Consider the following 17,137-nt stretch of genomic DNA (forward strand, 5'->3'; position numbering starts at 1 on the left):
TGAAAGAATAAATGAAATGTCTTCATAATAAAAGATAATAGGGTCTGTTTAAAGTCTTGAGCATTTTACAATATATAATACATGAATTCTATAGTATGTGGTCTCTGTAGCTTGTAGCTGTTTAATGCCCTTTTATACTTATTTCTGTAAGGTATGTTCTAAAGATAGGTGGCTGCCAAATAAGTAAACTGTTGCCATTTTTCCTAGTTGATAAGAATTCACTTAAAAAATATTTAATGTGAATAATAGTTATGGATAGCAAAGGATATAAACTATTCTCATGTTTTTATTAGGTAGAGCAGGTATTGTTATTTCTATTTTACAGTAGAAGGAGGCTGATGCTTAAGTTGAGTGTGAGTTCACAAAATTAACAAGAAGTAAACTTGGGACACAACTCTTCTTCCTGCATTTGTTAGATGATCAAAAAATTCAGGCATCAAAGCCAATTTCACAATAGATTCCAAAATCCAGGGCTTTGTTAAATCAGTGCCACCTTAATTTTTATAAGTTGCCAATAGACCGACTGATCTATTGTCATAGATCAGTACTTTATATATTTTTTTCCTTTAATATAAATCTTCATTGACTATAACATAAAATTCTTTTTAGAGTAAAAAAGCATTTGAACAAAATAGCATTTACATAAATTTCAAACAGATCAATCTAATCTTTTGTTAGTAGTAAGGTTACTTTGGGGAAAGTAGTAACTGGGAGGGAATACAGGAGTTCTTATGTTGTGCTTAGTAATCTTCTCTTTCCTGAACTCCGTATGGTTATACATAGATAAGCTCACACTATAAAAATTAATTGAGTGTATGCATACAATTTTGTATTTTTCTATGCCTTATATACTTGAACAAAAAAACTTACCTTTAAAAACATTTTAAAGGGTACCTGGGTGGCTCAGTCAGTTACGCATCTGCCTTCAGCTCAGGTCATGATCTTGGGGTCCTGGGATTGAGCCTCATGTTGGGCTGTCCATTCAGCAGAGAGTCTTCTCCCTCTCTCTCTGCCTCTCCTCTCTGCTATGCTCTCTCTCTCTCTCTCCCTCAAATAAACAAAATCTTTTTAAAAAATTTAAGATTTTAAATTTATTAATGAAAAAAATATTTTTTTAAAGATTTATTCATAAGAGACACAGAGAGAGAGAGAGGCAGAGATATAGGCAGAGGGAAAAGCAGGCTCCCCACAAGGAGCCCGATGTGGGACTCAATTCCAGATCCCAGGATCATGCCCTGAGCCGAAGGCAGATGCCCAGTCGCTGAGCCACCCAGGCATCCCCCCAAAAAATGATTTTTAATTTATTTATTCATGAGAGACACAGAAAGAGAGGCAGAGACATAGGCAGAGGGAGAAGCAGGCTTTACACAGGGAGAGCCTGCTTGTTCCCAGGACCCTGGGATCACGACCTGAGCCAAAGGCAGATGCTCAACCCCTGAGCCACACAAGTCCTCCCCCCCCCCAAAAAAATTTTTTTTTAAGTAAGAATTTATTATTCCGGGCAGCCCAGTTGGCTCAGCAGTTTAGCGACACCTTCAGCCCAGGGCCTGATCCTGGAGACCCGGGATAGAGTCTCACATTGGGCTCCCTACCTGGAGCCTGCCTCTCCCTCTGCCTGTGCCTCTGCCTCTCTCACTCTCATGAATAAATAAGTAAAATTTAAAAAAAAGAATTTATTATTCCTCCCTGCTACATCTGAAGAACTTCAAATATTCTTTAAATTACTCATTTCATTTGGTTTTTAAAAATGAATAAGAATGATGGCCAACTGAATAATAATAATTTTATATTTTAATGTAAATCCAAATAATAATTTTATAATTTAATGTTTTTAAATATTTAAATTTTTTTCTTTCTTCAGCAAAGAAAGAATAATAAGAAGGTACGAGTAACAGTGAAGCCCCATTTGCTGTACAGAGTAAGTTTCCTATCAAAGAATTAAAAGTTGTTGTTTTTACTTTAAAAGTATAGAAGGAACAAAATGATTTTGTTAGAGTAATAGAATAATTATTTCAAATTAGAGTTAATAATAATTAAAGCTTTCTTCTCTTCAGCCTTTAGAACAGCAACATGGAGTCATTCCTGATCGAGATGCAGAATTTCGTCTCTTTGACCGTGTGGTAAATGTGAGGGAGAACTTTTCAGTTCCAGTTGGCCTTCGGGGCACCATCATAGGAATTAAAGGGGGTAATATCTCAGTACTTGGCATGTCTTCAACTGCATCTGTAATTACAATGTAAAACACAAATTTCTGTGTCTTAATTCTTAAGCAGAGAGCAACAATGTACATATAGTTAACACTACTGTACTATACACTTAAAAATGATTAAGGTGGTAAATTTTTTGTCATTTATTTTTTATTAAAAAAAAAAAGAAAAGGATGAGAGAATGGAGGAAAAAGGAAAGAAGCAACTAAGGATCTAAATGTGCCTCACAGGAATGAGCATGAGCAGCTTTACAGTATAGATTACAAAAAAAGTCAGTCCAGCATGAAGCAGCAAATCAGGTGTCAAGGTGTTGGCAGTCCTGTTCTCTCATGTCTCAAGCACTCAACCTTGGTCTGATTGTCTGGACTAGGAATGGTAAGGGCCAGATGGGTATAGTGAAACAACCCTCCTAATGCTGTCTGCTCAACCCCCTGCATCACCTGCTCAAATACTGAGCTTATTGGATTCTATTCTAGTTAAGTTGTCTTAACAAGGCCTTAGGACTCTGATAACATAGAAGTTTCCTTTCTTCTGACAGTTCCTATCAGTAATAGAGACTGCTTGGAATCTTGTCTTGAGAGGATTTTAAAGCTGTATATCTATGTTGAGTGGGAAAGAGCTCTGTCATTGATTAACCATGTCCATTAACCATGGACGGGAAATAAAAAGGGAAATTTTTCATTACTGCCCTCAGCTGAGACCTCATTTCCACAGTCAATTTTGCTAAAGGGAGAAAACAATCCTTTTACCTTTTGTAGTATTAATAATCTTTTGAGGAAGTGCCCCTCCCTCAGGGAATAGGAACCTAGGTGAGCTTTAAACCTTCAGAGGAGAAACTGCCTCTCGCTGAGCCTTACTTTTTTGAGTTTAGATTTCTGGTAAAAGTATCAGATTGAAAGGTACAGCTGGGGCCGCCTGGGTGGCTGAGTCAGTTGAGCATCTGCCTTCAGCTCAGGTCATAAACTCAGGGTCCTGGGATCAAGTCCTGCTTTGGGCTCCTGCTCAACAAGGAGCTTGCTTCTCCCTCTCCTTCTGCCTGCCACTCTGTCTACTTGTGCGCGCTCTCTCTCTCTCTCTCTCTCTCTCTCTGTGTCAAATAAACAAAATCTTAAAAAAAAAAAAAAGAATGAATGAATGAAGGAAGGAAGGAAGGAAAGGTACAGCTGGATGTTAGGGAATGGATGAGCTCTGCAGGCCTGGTTTCAGCTGGGCAGTGAAAGACTAGGGATAGGGGACAGAAGATATTTCTCCACTCCTAACCCAGGCTAGGATATTATCAAATATTGTGCTAGGGTTCTTCAGAGAAGCAGAATCAATAAAGTGGAAAAGAGGTGGGGAAAGGTGGAGAGAAATTGGGGCAGGGGCCGGTAAGCAATGAAGAGAGGGAAGGGAAGAAGAGAAGGAGAAAAGGAAGGGAGTAGGGTCGGTCAATTCTGAAGTAATGCAATAGACTGTATTATTAATTTGGGCTTAGAATTAAAATATAGCTAATTATGTCACTTTACCTTGGTGTTTTGGATTAACTTAATTTTGCGAGATATATATCATCAGCCTTTCTGCCAAATTTTGTTCTTCTTTATTCCTAAGTTTATTGCACTTTCTCATGTGTCTCATATCTCAGTTATGATATCCCTAATCTAGCAAGTCATCTCAGTCAGAACCTTGGAGTTATCTTTGGCATCTCCATCCTTTTTATCTAGACAGGTCTTACCAATTCTAACTGATAATTTTTCCATTCTCTCCATTCTATTCTCTTTATTAAGTAAACTGCCATATTTTTAAATCTTCATTGTCAAATTTTATCTAGTTTACACAAGGCCTTCTAAACTTTGAACTCCAAAGGTTACCTCTCTTATTAAGTCTTTTATTATGAATAATTTCCAACATAGAGTAAAGCAGAGGCAAAATACAATTAATTCCATCCAATTTAAAATATTATTTACTTTAAATAATACCAGTAAGAGTCTGTGAGTTTATCTACTTTTCACTTACTGAATTCCCCTACACTATTTTCTGATAGTTGTAATGGCTCTTACAATTCAAAAACTTAAATGGTGATTTTTCATCATGTGATTTTTAAATCTTTCTTATTTAACAGCTAATAGAGAGGCTGATGTACTGTTTGAAGTATTATTTGATGAAGAATTTCCTGGAGGCTTAACAATAAGGTTTGTATTTCCTGGTGATAATTACATTTTGTAAATATATCTCCGTGGCCAGTGACTTTACATTACTTTTTTATTTGCCCGCAATTTGAATTCTTATTATATGCAAGACAATACACATACTATTAGGGATGTATCTGAGTAAGACAAACATGCTTTCTAGTCTCATCGAGCTTTCATTTCAGTGGGGAAGATAATTGTGTAACTGAAAATATTATTTAAAATGTGAGAAGTGCTGAGGAGGAGTTCAGGTTTCTAAAAGAGTATGACTTATCTTGAGAATTCTAGAAAGGTTTCCTTGACAAGTGATATTTAAGATGGGACTTGAAAGACTGAGTAATAGTTAAGTAGAGAAAGAAGGAAGAAGAATGACAAATGGTCAGGAAGAGGAAATAGTGTGCAACAAAGGATTTATTCATTCATTCATTCAAAAAAAGAATGATAATATGTCTAAACTTCAACAACTATGGAAGATTAGAGTAACAGATAAAAGCAAGGACTGTGGGTCACCTGGGTGACTCAGCAGTTGAGTGTGTCTGCCTTTGGCTCAGGGCGTGATCCTGGAGTCCCAGAATCGAGTTCCCCATCAGGCTTCCTGCAGGGAGCCTGCTTCTCCCTTTGCCTGTGTCTCTGCCTCTCTCTGGGTGTCTCTCATGAATAAATGAATAAAATCTTTAAAAAAAAAAAAAAAAAAAAAGCAAGGACCATACTGTGCAGGTGCTTATAAGCCAACTTTGAAGACATATTAGGGATTTTGGTATCTTAATCTTTGTCCTTAAAGCAATGTCATCAAAATCAGACATGTAACATGATCAGATTTATATTTTAGTGGGATTATGGGTACATGGCCATACTCGCGTGGTTTGAGGAAACAGGAAATTGAGCTGACCCTTGAGGAGTTTGACCATGAAGGAGGTTAGCAGGTTTAAAGCAAGAGGATTGGATTTTTTGTTTTTAACTTAGAGAGATTTATTTATTTTGGAGCTGCACTGATAGAAAAGTTAAAGTTACAGGAAAAAGGATTATGCTAGAGTAAATGATGCCTGGAATGAGTTCTGTCACGTAACCTTTGTGCTACTTTGAATAGGTAGCTAAAAGGCTTCTGAGGGGTCTATTCTGAAACTTTTCAGAAATGTATCATCTTATAAATGGAGATTTTTCTATGATTTCAAGTTCCTCTACTGAATTTAAAAGTAATGTTTACTAATTCAGACTATGGACTATCTACCAAAAAATAATGAGTCTTCTTCTCCCTAACACATTTAGTATTATTTCCCTCTGAAATAACTGTTTACTTTTAGGTGCTCACCTGGTAGAGGTTATCGACTGCCAACATGTGCCTTGGTGAATCTTACTCATGGGAGTCGCTCTGAAACTGGAAATCAGAAGTTGACAGCCATTGTGAAACCACAACCAGCTGTGAATCACTATGGCTCAAATTCATCAATTTCATCTGGTCATTTGGGAGGCCTGAACCATTCCCCCCAGTCACTTTTTGTTCCTACTCAAGTAAGGCTCCTAGTCTTTCATTTCTTTCTGCCCCCTTAAAATCTCAGGCACTTTGTAAGTAAAACCTAATTTGACTTAGTTTTTAAAATATTTTTGATTCAAGTCAACTTCAGATTTGTTTTAAGTTAATAGGCTAGCAAAGGATGTTGTTGGGGCACCTAGGTGACTCAGTCGGTTAAGTGCCTACCTTCGGCTTAGGTCATGATCCCAGGGTTCTGGGATTGAGGTCCATGTCAGGATCCCTGCTCAAGCAAGGAGTCTACTTCTCCCTCTCTGCCTATTCCCTGGCTCATGCTGTCTCTCAAATAAATAAATAGAATCTTAAAAAAAAAAAAAAAAAAGCTACTGATAGCATCCTACATCTCTTTTCATATATTTACTTTTCAAACTAACATTTACATTTTTTTCTTTTATAACTCAAACGTATTCTATCTGTATGAAATGGCATGAATTTGAAAGGTTAAAAGGGAGAGAATTACATTTATCAAAAACCATTCTCAATTCCTATCCATGCAACTCATGGGTGATTTCCTCTATTTTATCTTTCTGGGAACAAAAATTGTGACATTTAACCTTGTTTAACTCCATTTCACCAAATCTTTTTTTTTTTTTTTTTTTTTTAAGATTTTACTTATTTATTCATGAGAGACACAGAGAGAGAGGCAGAGACATAGGCTGAAGGAGAGGCAGGCTCCATGAAGGGAGCCCGATGTGGGACTTGACCCCAAGACCCTGAGATCACAACGTGAGCCAAAGGCAGAGAGATGCTCAACCACTGAGCCAACCGGGCACCCTTCCGTGTCACCAAATCTTAACCACATTTTAATTCAAGTAATACATGTTCATTATAGACTAATTAGAAAACACAGAGATAATAGCAAAGGAGATAGAAGTAAAAATCAAGTTTCATAGGTTATCACTATTAAATTTTGGTGCATATTTTTTCAGTTTTAATCTGCACAAAATAAATTCCTCATAAGTATTGGCTGATTTTTTAATGTTAGATTACTTTTGGGTAATATTTTAAAGGTTTTAAAAATAAAATCGTTAGATGGTAGCTTGAATGAGATAATTTGTCTGTACTAGAAGACTAAAAACTCTGTTGGTGGGGATATTGATTTAGTATAATCTTCCAAAGCATTTGTCCTGCTTTAAATACTTTTCAATAAAACCATTCAAAATCAACTACATATGATGAAAACCATTTTCATTCCAATAGAATATTTTTATGATGACTATTCTGAGCTCCAGGAAAAGAAGAACTGAAATTTCCAATAATGGAATATCCTACCTAATGCTAAATAACTTAAATGATAATTTTTTTTTATCTTTATTTTTTCACACTTCAGTTTCTTAAGAAATTTTTTGTGCTTTGCCAGGTACCTACTAAAGATGATGATGAATTTTGCAACATTTGGCAGTCCTTACAGGGATCTGGAAAGGTTCAACACTTTCAACCAACTCTACAAGAGAAGGTTGGTATACCTTGTTGGATGGACACTTAGTTTAAAAAAACAAAATTTACATTTCTTTTGTGGGTATGCAATGATTAGTTTTTTCCTAAAATCTCATAAAATAGAAATAAGTTTTAATCATGAATTTTCATAATTCTCATCAGCCATATATAAAATTTTTTGGACTCATGAGAGGGAATATAGATAATTTTTCTTTTATAAATCAATTTTGGATTTTATTTCAGTTGTTTGCAAAATCATAATAACTATATCTTAAATTCAACAAAGGCCTTAATGCACTTGTTAACTTATTCATTTCCACTTGAATGTGGAGCTTTATGCTAGCAGTTGGTTGTCTTAAATATGAATGAGCAAATTCATATTCCTTGATAGAGATTAAGAAGGGAAAAGAAATTCTCCTAAAGTAGTAGACTCAGATTTAAAAAAAAAAAAAAAAAGGAAAAAGTAAGGAATAAATTCCTACAATATTTTTTTGCTAGTTACTATCTTCTCAGCTTAGGTCAAGAAGGAATGTTCTCACAAGTTTATAAATCAGTAGCCTGCACCATGAAGGCCTCATTTATTCTAATGTCCTCCAGTGATGGTGGCATTTTCAGATTGAAGAGGAGTCAGTAACAAAGGAAATGATGGTAAAATAAACATAAAAAGTGAGAATGACAAAATACATAGGTCTCCTCTGCCAATGTTCTAAGTTTTGCTTAGATCATCCATAAATCTTTTCTACCCAAATGTAGTCCAAATCCAGATTTTCAAACTCTCTCTTCCTCTCTAATATATTTGATACTGCTAACCATTCATTCTTTAGAAATACTTCGTTATCATTCATTTATTTCATTAATTCAGTCAGCATGCATTTATTGAGTTCTTATGTGCATTGTTCTATGTGATGAGAATCTAGCTATAAACAAAATAAAAATTCTGGCCCCCAAACAAGTCGTATTCTAGGGAGGAAAAGACAATAAACAATAAGTAAATTGCATGACATATTAGATGGTAATACAAAAGCTTGAGAAAAATTTCAGAGAAGGAAGATAGGGAACATTGGCAGGAGAGGGAGGAAAAGTTTTGTAGTTTTAAATAAAATGATCAGGTAACATTTGAGTAAAGATTTGAATGAAATGAGGAGTAGAGTATGTAGAAATCTGAAGGGAGAGTATTCCAGACTAATTCAAAGACCATTTTGGCAAAGCCAATTCCAGGTATACTCAAGGAAGAGAAAGAAGACCATTTATGGTTTTGAATCAATAGGCTGAGTTGTAGGAACTGTAATTAGATACCATGCAGGACTTTCTGGGTCATTATAAGGACATCATTTTTTACTCCGTGAGATTAGGAATAACGAAGGACTTGGAGCAACAGATTGACATGATGTGATTTATATTTTAATAGAGTCATTCTATCTGCTATGTTAAGAATAGAATGTAGAGGAGCCAGGATAGAAACAGATTAGTTAGGAGACTACTGGAATCATCCAGATAGAGTTGATAATTGACTTAGACCAGAACAGTAAGAACCTAGAGAAGTGATCAAATTCTAGGCATATTTGGAAGAAATTGCCATCTAATTATGTATTGGATATGGGGTTAAAAGAGAAAAAAGTGTATTAAAGAGTGTGATTGTTAAGGTCTTAGTAACTAAAATGATAGAGTGGCTGTTACCTGAAAAGGGAAAGATTGCAAGTCAAGGGTTTGTGGAGGAAGATCTGGAGTTCAATTTTGGTCATAGAAAGGTTGAGATATATATTAAACATCTAAGTGGAGATACAGAGTTAGAAATTTCAGTAGAGATGTAGAGTTAGACATTGATTCTGATGGTAATGGAGGATGTCCAAACCAGAGAGAGAAATTTCGGCATGTATGTGTGTATCTATAAAGAGTCAAAAAGATTAGGTGAACCTGACAAACAAGACTGAGAAGGAATGACCATTTTACAGGAAGAAACCCAATAAAGCATGGTGTTCTAGATGCCAAGTGAAGAATGGATGTCAAGGAGAGTAATCAACTGTGTCAAATGCTGGCAGTGGATCAGTTAAAATGAAAACTGAAAATCAACTATAGAGTTTTGCACCTGAGATCATTGGGAATTTTGACAAGAGCAGTTTCAAATAGAGTAATAAGAGTGAAGGAAGAGTTTGTTTAATAAGAGAGAAGGGGAGGGGCGCCTGGGTGTTTCAGCAGTTGAGTGTCTCCCAGGGCATGATCCTGGGGTTGGGATCGAGTCCCACATCGGGTTCCACATCGGGTTCCTTGCTTGTTTCTCCCTCTGTGTGTGTGTGTGTGTGTGTGTGTGTGTGTGTGTGTGTGTGTCTATCATGAATAAATAAATATAATCTTTTAAAAAAATAAGAGAGAAGGGGAGAAGAAAAAATGGAAGTAGCAAATATAGGCAATTCCTTCAAGGAGTTACACTCTAAAAGGAAACATTACCCTTGACTCCCCTCTTGCCTTTTGCTTTTTATTCAACTTCTTTCTTAACTTATTTTTCCAACTGTTCAGAGGCACTGTTCCCAAAAACCAAACAACAGGTTTTTTCTCCCCCTTTTATTTTATTGTTTGGTGATGCTGTCTCTTACTTCACTGCTAGTTACCACTTAATCTCTTGTGACCCATACCTCTCAATCAGGATCTAAGCCAGTATCTCTAACTTTCTAGAAGACAGGTATAGATGGACACCACACCATCACCTCAACTGCAAGATGTATCAGAATTGACCTCACCTAAAGCTTCTTCTCTTACCCTTATTTTTAACACTACCATTTCCCCAAGCATATATTCTGAAAAGCATGGAATAAAACCTTTTTCCTTTTTTTTTTTTTTTTTTTTTTTTGCAGTGAGATTCTAAGTCTTTATATCTTGCCAGTTCCCACAACTGGACCTTCGATTGTCATCCTAAACCCAGATTAACCTCCTATCTGTGCTTCCTGCTTCTTATCTCTGCTTTTTAGTCCTTCTTACATAGATAGTACTACTTGATGTATCTTTCCTAATGATCTTTCTTGGAGATCCTTTCAGCTATGTTGGCCCAGTGGCATAATTGAGCAAAATTAATAAGAGTTCCTGGGTTTGAACTCAGTTTATTGCCTGAGGCACTGTGGTGTGATAAATCTGGTACTGGACTCAGAATCAAGAAATTAGATTTGGTGACTCAAATTGAGCAACTCTAATTTCCTTGGGCCTTAGATGACCTCTTTTCCAGCCGTAAAAGAATGTTTTTCAAATAGAGAATATATGGGGCAGTACTAGTGAAATTCAGCCTCAACTGAAACTAGTATCTAGGCCTTCTATAATCTAACTCTAGTAATTCTTATATAAAGTATGTCCAACTCTTTAGTAAAATGGTCTGTTCTAGTAAGATTGGTCTCTTTACTTTCCCTTCTTCCCACGAGTAGATAATTCCTGTTTCTGGTTATGTGTTCTTACTATTCCTTCCACTTTCCTCTCTATCAAAATGCCCCCTTGATCTCCAGCAAGGTCTGCTAGTTATTTTACCACCTATTTCCTTGAGATAAACTCAATACTTGATACTATACTTCCTCAGGATCTTCTGCATGCTGCTTCTGTTATTGGGTTCTGTTTCATTATTTATATCAGCTAAACACTGTCATGTTGTATTTCCTATTACATTCCAAGAATTATGAGCCACCACATACATCACTTAAAACTGTGAAGCATTTGTTAATAAGCAACCTAATATTCATCTGATGAGCAAATTCTAGATAACATGATTTTTAAAAACGTATTCAAGCTCTGGAAAAGGCAAAACTATGGAGACAGTAAAGAAATCAGTGGTTGCCCAGGGGTTAGGAGGAAAGGATCAATAGGCAGAGCACAAAAGATTTAAAGGCATTGACAATAATTTGTATGATACTGTAATGGCTCATGCATGTAATTATACATTGTCTGAACTCATAGAATGTATAACACCAAGAGTGAACCCAACATAAACTATGGACTTTGAGTAATAATGATGTGTCAGTGTTGGTTCATTATTGTAATAAATGTACCAGTCTGGTGGAGAATGTTGATACTGGAGAATGCTGTACATGTGCAGAAACAGAAGGGATATGAAATATCTCTGTATCTTTCAATTTTGTTGTAAATCTAAAACTGCTCTAAAAAAAGTCTTTTTTTTTTTAAATGTAAGCTTTTATTGGCAAAATACGACAATGTGAGTAGTAAATAGCTTTATGTAGACATCAAATAGAAGAACCCAAAAAAACTATACCCAAAACTAGAATATTTTCTAATTAAACTTCTGGCATACTTTTTCTCTGATATGGTACTGTGAAATGGGTTTTAGAGTTGAGCTTAAATGTCAGCTCTCTTGTTATTTAGTTCTACAGCCAAATACTTTATCACCTTGAAGAAAATAGTGATAATATTAAGAGTTTAAATAAATCATTTATAAGAATTTTAACTTTCAGGTTGCAGTTCTACCTCAAGAAATAAGTCAAGTAACTCAACATCATAAATCTGGCTTTACTGACAACAGTGTTAAATGTCAGCAAAGAAAACATGAGCCTCACAGAAAATGTAAGTTTAAAGTTAAAAATATATTTATGATTCTAACTGCTTCCTTTTTTTATTAATTATAAGTTTTATTGAGTTATAATTCACATGGCATAAAATTCATTTTTTGTAGTATTTAATTAGTGATTTTTTTTGTTTTTTTTTCACAAAGTTGTACAACCTATTCCATTTTCTAGATTTAGATCATTTTCATCACTCCAAAAAGAAACACCATACCTATTAGCAGTCATTCCTCCAGTCCCTGGCAACTATTAATTTACTTTCTATGGACATTTCATATAATCATAAAATTCATGACTTTTTGTGACTGGCTTCTTTCACTTTGCATAATGAACACAAGGTTCATCCATGTTGTAGTCATAGCATGTATCAATACTTCATTCCTTTTTTTTTTTCAGTCCTTTTTATGGCTGAATAATAGTACATTGTATAAATACTACATTTTGTCTATCCATTCATCTATTGACGGATGTTTGGATTGTTTCCACTTTGGGGCTATAATGAATAATGCTGCTATGAATATCCATGTAGAAGTTTTTGTGTGAACATACATCTACAATTCTCTTGAGTATACATCCAATTGAGTAGAATTACTTAGTCATATGTTAACTCTGTTTAACTCTTTGTGGAACTACCAAACTGTTTTCCAACTGGTGTTTCCCACCAGCAATATATGAGAATCCAGTTTCTCCACATCTTCCATAATACTTGCTGCTGCCCATATTTTTTATTACAGCAGGCCTAGTAGGTATAAAGTTAAATCTCTTTGTGGTTTTCATTTGTGATTCATTAATGACTAAAGACATTGGGCATCTTTTGATGTGCCTGTTGACAGTTTGTGTATCTTTGGAGAAATGCTTATTCAAGTCCTGTGCTCATTTTAAAATTAAATTATTTTTCTTTGCATCCTTGAGTTATGTGAGTCCTTTACATCTTCTATGCACTACATGCATATTGAGATATTTGATTTGCAAATAAGTGCTCTTGCTTTTTGGGTTGTCTTTTTAACTTTATAGTGTCCTTGAAACAAGTTTTTAATTTTGATCAATTCTAATTTATCTTTTCTACTTCCTCTTTAGTCACTTGTGCTTTGGATGTCATAGCCAAGAAACAATTGCATAATCTAAGGTCACAAAGATTTATACCTGTCTTTTCTTCTAAGAGATTTGTAGTTTGGGGTCTTATATTTATTTAGATCTTTTTCTATTTCTAAGCATTTGTATATGGTATGAAGTAGGGATCCATATTCATTCTTTTACATGTGGATATCCAGTTGTTTCAGCACCCTTTGCTGAAAGTCTGTTCTTTTCGCATTGAATTTTCTTGGCACCCCATTGAATTTTTCTTGGCACCCTTGTTCTAAATCAATTGACTATAGATGTATGGGTTTATTTCTGACTTCTCAATTCTATTCCATGGATCTATATGCCATCTATATGCAAAGAACACACTATCTTAATTTATTATAGCTTTGTTATAAATTTTGAAATTTGGAACTTTGAGTCCTCCAGCTTTGTTTTTCTTTTTCAACATTGTTTTGTCTGTTCTGATCTCTTGCATTCTATATGAATTATAGGATCACCCTCCCTATTTCTGTGAAAATGGCAGCTGGATTTCTATAGAGATTGCATTGAATCTGTAGATCATTTTGGAGAGTATTGTCATCTTAACAGTATTATCTTCCTATCCATGAATGTCTTTCCATTTATTTAAGTCTTCTTTAATTTCCTTCAATGATGTCTTTTTTTTTTAAGATTTTATTTATTTATTCATGAGAGACACAGAGAGATAGAGAGGCAGGGACACAGGCAGAGGGAGAAGCAGGCTCCATGCAGGGAGCCTGATACGGGACTCGATCCTGGGACACCAGGATCACACCCTGAGCCGAAGGCAGACGCTCAACTGCTGAGCCACCCAGGCATCCCTCCTTCAGTGATGTCTTGTAGTTTTCAGTATACAAGCCTTACATCTTTTTAAAAATGTATTCCTAGTATTATATTGTTTTTAATGCTATTTATTATCAGTGGAACTGTTTTTTTCTTTTTTTAAATATTTTATTTATTGAAAGAAAGAGTAGAGGGAAGTGCTGAGGGGAGGAAGAGGGAGAGAATCTCCAGCAGACTCTGCACTGAGTGCAGAGCCCAATGTGGGGCTTAATCCCACGACCCTGAGATCATGACCTGAGTCAAAACCAAAAGTTGGATGCTCAAGCCACCCAGGTGTCCCAAGAATGGCCTTTTAAAATATTTTTCTAAAAAGCTATTTTCAAAAAAATTTGCGATTTTATAACCTTGATTCAGGTTGATAATTGCTAAACTATTTTTTGTACCAGTACCTAACTTATTTTTGTTTTGTTTTGTTTTGTTTACATTTTAACTATAGATTAATGTCCCTATAAATCTCATAAATACAACTTAAATATTTTATGTTTAACTGAAATATGGTGTGATTTTTCTTCAAATCATTATTTACATGAATATATATAAACTACATTATCTGGAATTCCAGTTAGCTTTGTTGTGTGTGTCTCAACAAAGGCTTCATGTCAGTACACATTAACTTGCTTTTTTTTTTCCTCTTTTTTGCAAAAGATTATTTCTTTCCCTTCCTTTTCTTCCTTACCTCCCTTACCTCCCACTCCTCTCCCCTTTTATTCCCCTCTCCTATTCCCTGTCTTCCTATATTTGTTCATGTCTTCCCTTCTCTCTTCATCCCATCCCTCCTCCCTGCTGCTTTTCTCACCTTCTCTTTCCTCCTTCCTTCTTCCTTTTTTCCTTTCTACCTTCCTCCTTTTTTTTTTTAAGATTTTATTTATTTATTTGACAGAAAGAGCACAAGCAGGGGGAATGGGAGGAGAAGCAGATTCCCTGCTGACCAAGGATCCACATTTGAGGCTCAATCTCAGGACCCAAGGATCATGGCCTGAGCTAAAGACAGACATTTAACCAACTGAGCCGCCCAGGCACCCCTCTTCCTTCTTCTTCTAATTTATCCTTTTCGTTTTTCCTACCATTTTCTCAATGTCCCCTTAACAAGAATACTAAAATAGCTTCTTAGTTTTTCTCTTACACTCCTTCTATCTATTCAGTAAGCCACTGCCATATTTTAATCTCTGTAAAGCACAATTCTGATCAGATCACTACTTGCTCAAAACCTTTCTGTGATCAGTTGCTGATTGCCTACCAGATTAGCTCCATTATGTTCCTTGACCTCCAGCAGAACTATTCTATTTAAGAGTTCCATAAATACATTCCTTGTTTTGTGCCTCCATTTCTTTTCTCCTGTTATTTCCTTTGCCTAGAATGCTTAGCCTCCTACTCTGCCTTTTGCAAGCTTACATACCTTGAGACTCAGTTACATGTTACCTTTCCTTTTCCTGTATTATTGTTATCTGTATCTCTTCTCCCACTCATCTACATTATAATTTTTCAAAATGAAGGCCTTTTTCTTCTTACAATTCTGTAAGTTTTCAACACAGTCTTGCTGTAGCAAATATTTGGTAAATTTAACTGTTTGTAGCAGTATTTTTCACTTACCATAATTCCTATTTTCTTGTTTCTAGTTAAAGAAGAGTGTAAGAGTCCTAAAACTGAGACTCGGTTACAAAAAATATCAAATAAGCAGGTAAGCTTTCTTAAATCAAATTTCTAGTAGCCAACTTTTGTTAGTAGGTCTGTGGCATCTGAATTTTACAGCCCAAATCCATAAGGTGTATGACAAGAAGGTTACTAAAATATATAACTACCTCTGACACTTAAATGAGAGGTTACACAATTAGAGTCAGGATTTGGGACTAGAAATGTTCGTATATATGTGTATGTGTATGTATATATACAAACACATATATATATTTAATAGTTGGGTGGCCTTGAGAAATTCATTATACCTCTCACGGCCTCAACTATCTTCATCTTTAAAATGGAGTAAAGAGGCACCTGGGTGGCTCAGTAGGTTAAGCATCTGTCTGTCTTTGTCAGAGGTCGTGATGCCAGGGTCCTGGGATCTAGCCCCACATCAGCCTTCCTGCTCAGTGGGGAGCCTACTTCTCCTTCTCTCTCTGTCTGACGCTCCCCCTGCTTGTGCTCTATCAAATGAATAAATAAAATATTTAAAAATAAGTAAAATAAAATGGAGTAAAAATAGGTTACTTGTCTCACTCCATATATGTAGTCATATACATATGTACCTACATACATACAAACATACCTACATACATGAATGTATGTATAAAATACGTGGAAATATGTGTATGTATTCAGCGAATCAATTTAGAATCAACCTACCAAAGTTAATGGTTAATTCTATGGAGTAGCTTGATGGGAGGAAGCTGAAATCATTTATGTTTTATTTTGTATAGCCTCTGATGATTGGTAAGGAAAATATACACATTTTATAATCAAAGAATAACAAATTTTTACTCTAAAAACATTCAACATGTATACTTATGGTATATGTATTGTATGCATACTATATTTTAATATGAAGTTTTAAAAAATTAGATCTTTTATAAGTTAGTAATGTATCAAATTTATAAAAGACATATTAGCAGAGTGTTTGGCACATAACAGGGTCTCAGTAAATATAATCTATTAATATTTAGATACCAGTAAATGGTTGACTTTTAAGGTCCTCTTTTTCAGAAACTCTTATGCTATAATTTCCTTTATTCTGGAGAAGGAATCTATAAACTTTCTCATGGATTCTTTCTCAGAATGTTTTTAATGCTAGAATAAAATAAGTAAGATTTGAAAGAAATTTAATTATATTGAAAGACAATTAGAATCACCCCTATTACCTACATTCATAATTGAAGGAAAACTTCTAAATTCATTTAGAAGTTAATGAAGATAAAGATCTAAGTTTTTGTTCATCCAAGTTTGCAGGTGCCCTTCTTATGATATAAAAGAAAATGGTACATAAAAACACTTGCACCAATTTATTTAGAACACTATTAAGTAGCAGCTATTTTATTTGCACAAAAAGCTCATTCTTACTCTTTTATAGACGATTGGAGGGCCTGCCAAATGTAATATTAAGCTATTGAAGAGAAATGAAAGTGCAGAAGTCTCAGAAAACCAAAAGGTTGTGACTGGTTACCCAAATGCTATTGATAAGGTAAAAGACTATTTATTCAATTTCTCTTCCCAAACTTTAGCAGGGAAGTTGATTGAGTAAAAAGTAAATGATCATTTTTGTACATAAAATTCTTAGCCTTTTCTATGTCCTTATATTTTCATCTTCATGCACAAAAT

At 35.0% G+C, this 17,137-nt stretch overlaps 1 protein-coding gene across 3 annotated transcripts in view; it reads left to right on the plus strand.

Moving 5' to 3' along the window:
- XRN1 (5'-3' exoribonuclease 1) overlaps positions 1 to 17,137 on the plus strand; it is a 103,140-nt gene that overhangs the window by 70,162 nt on the left and 15,841 nt on the right. For all 3 annotated transcript variants that reach the window (XM_072792415.1, XM_072792416.1, XM_072792417.1), the window contains 8 exons: positions 1,862 to 1,918; positions 2,055 to 2,187; positions 4,306 to 4,375; positions 5,674 to 5,881; positions 7,261 to 7,356; positions 11,780 to 11,888; positions 15,448 to 15,509; positions 16,890 to 17,000. In XM_072792415.1, the coding sequence (XP_072648516.1) occupies positions 1,862 to 1,918; positions 2,055 to 2,187; positions 4,306 to 4,375; positions 5,674 to 5,881; positions 7,261 to 7,356; positions 11,780 to 11,888; positions 15,448 to 15,509; positions 16,890 to 17,000 (846 nt within the window). The remainder of the gene's footprint in view (positions 1 to 1,861; positions 1,919 to 2,054; positions 2,188 to 4,305; positions 4,376 to 5,673; positions 5,882 to 7,260; positions 7,357 to 11,779; positions 11,889 to 15,447; positions 15,510 to 16,889; positions 17,001 to 17,137) is intronic.

The sequence above is a fragment of the Canis lupus genome, chromosome 22 (assembly GCF_048164855.1).
Source record: "Canis lupus baileyi chromosome 22, mCanLup2.hap1, whole genome shotgun sequence".
Lineage (NCBI taxonomy): Eukaryota > Metazoa > Chordata > Mammalia > Carnivora > Canidae > Canis > Canis lupus.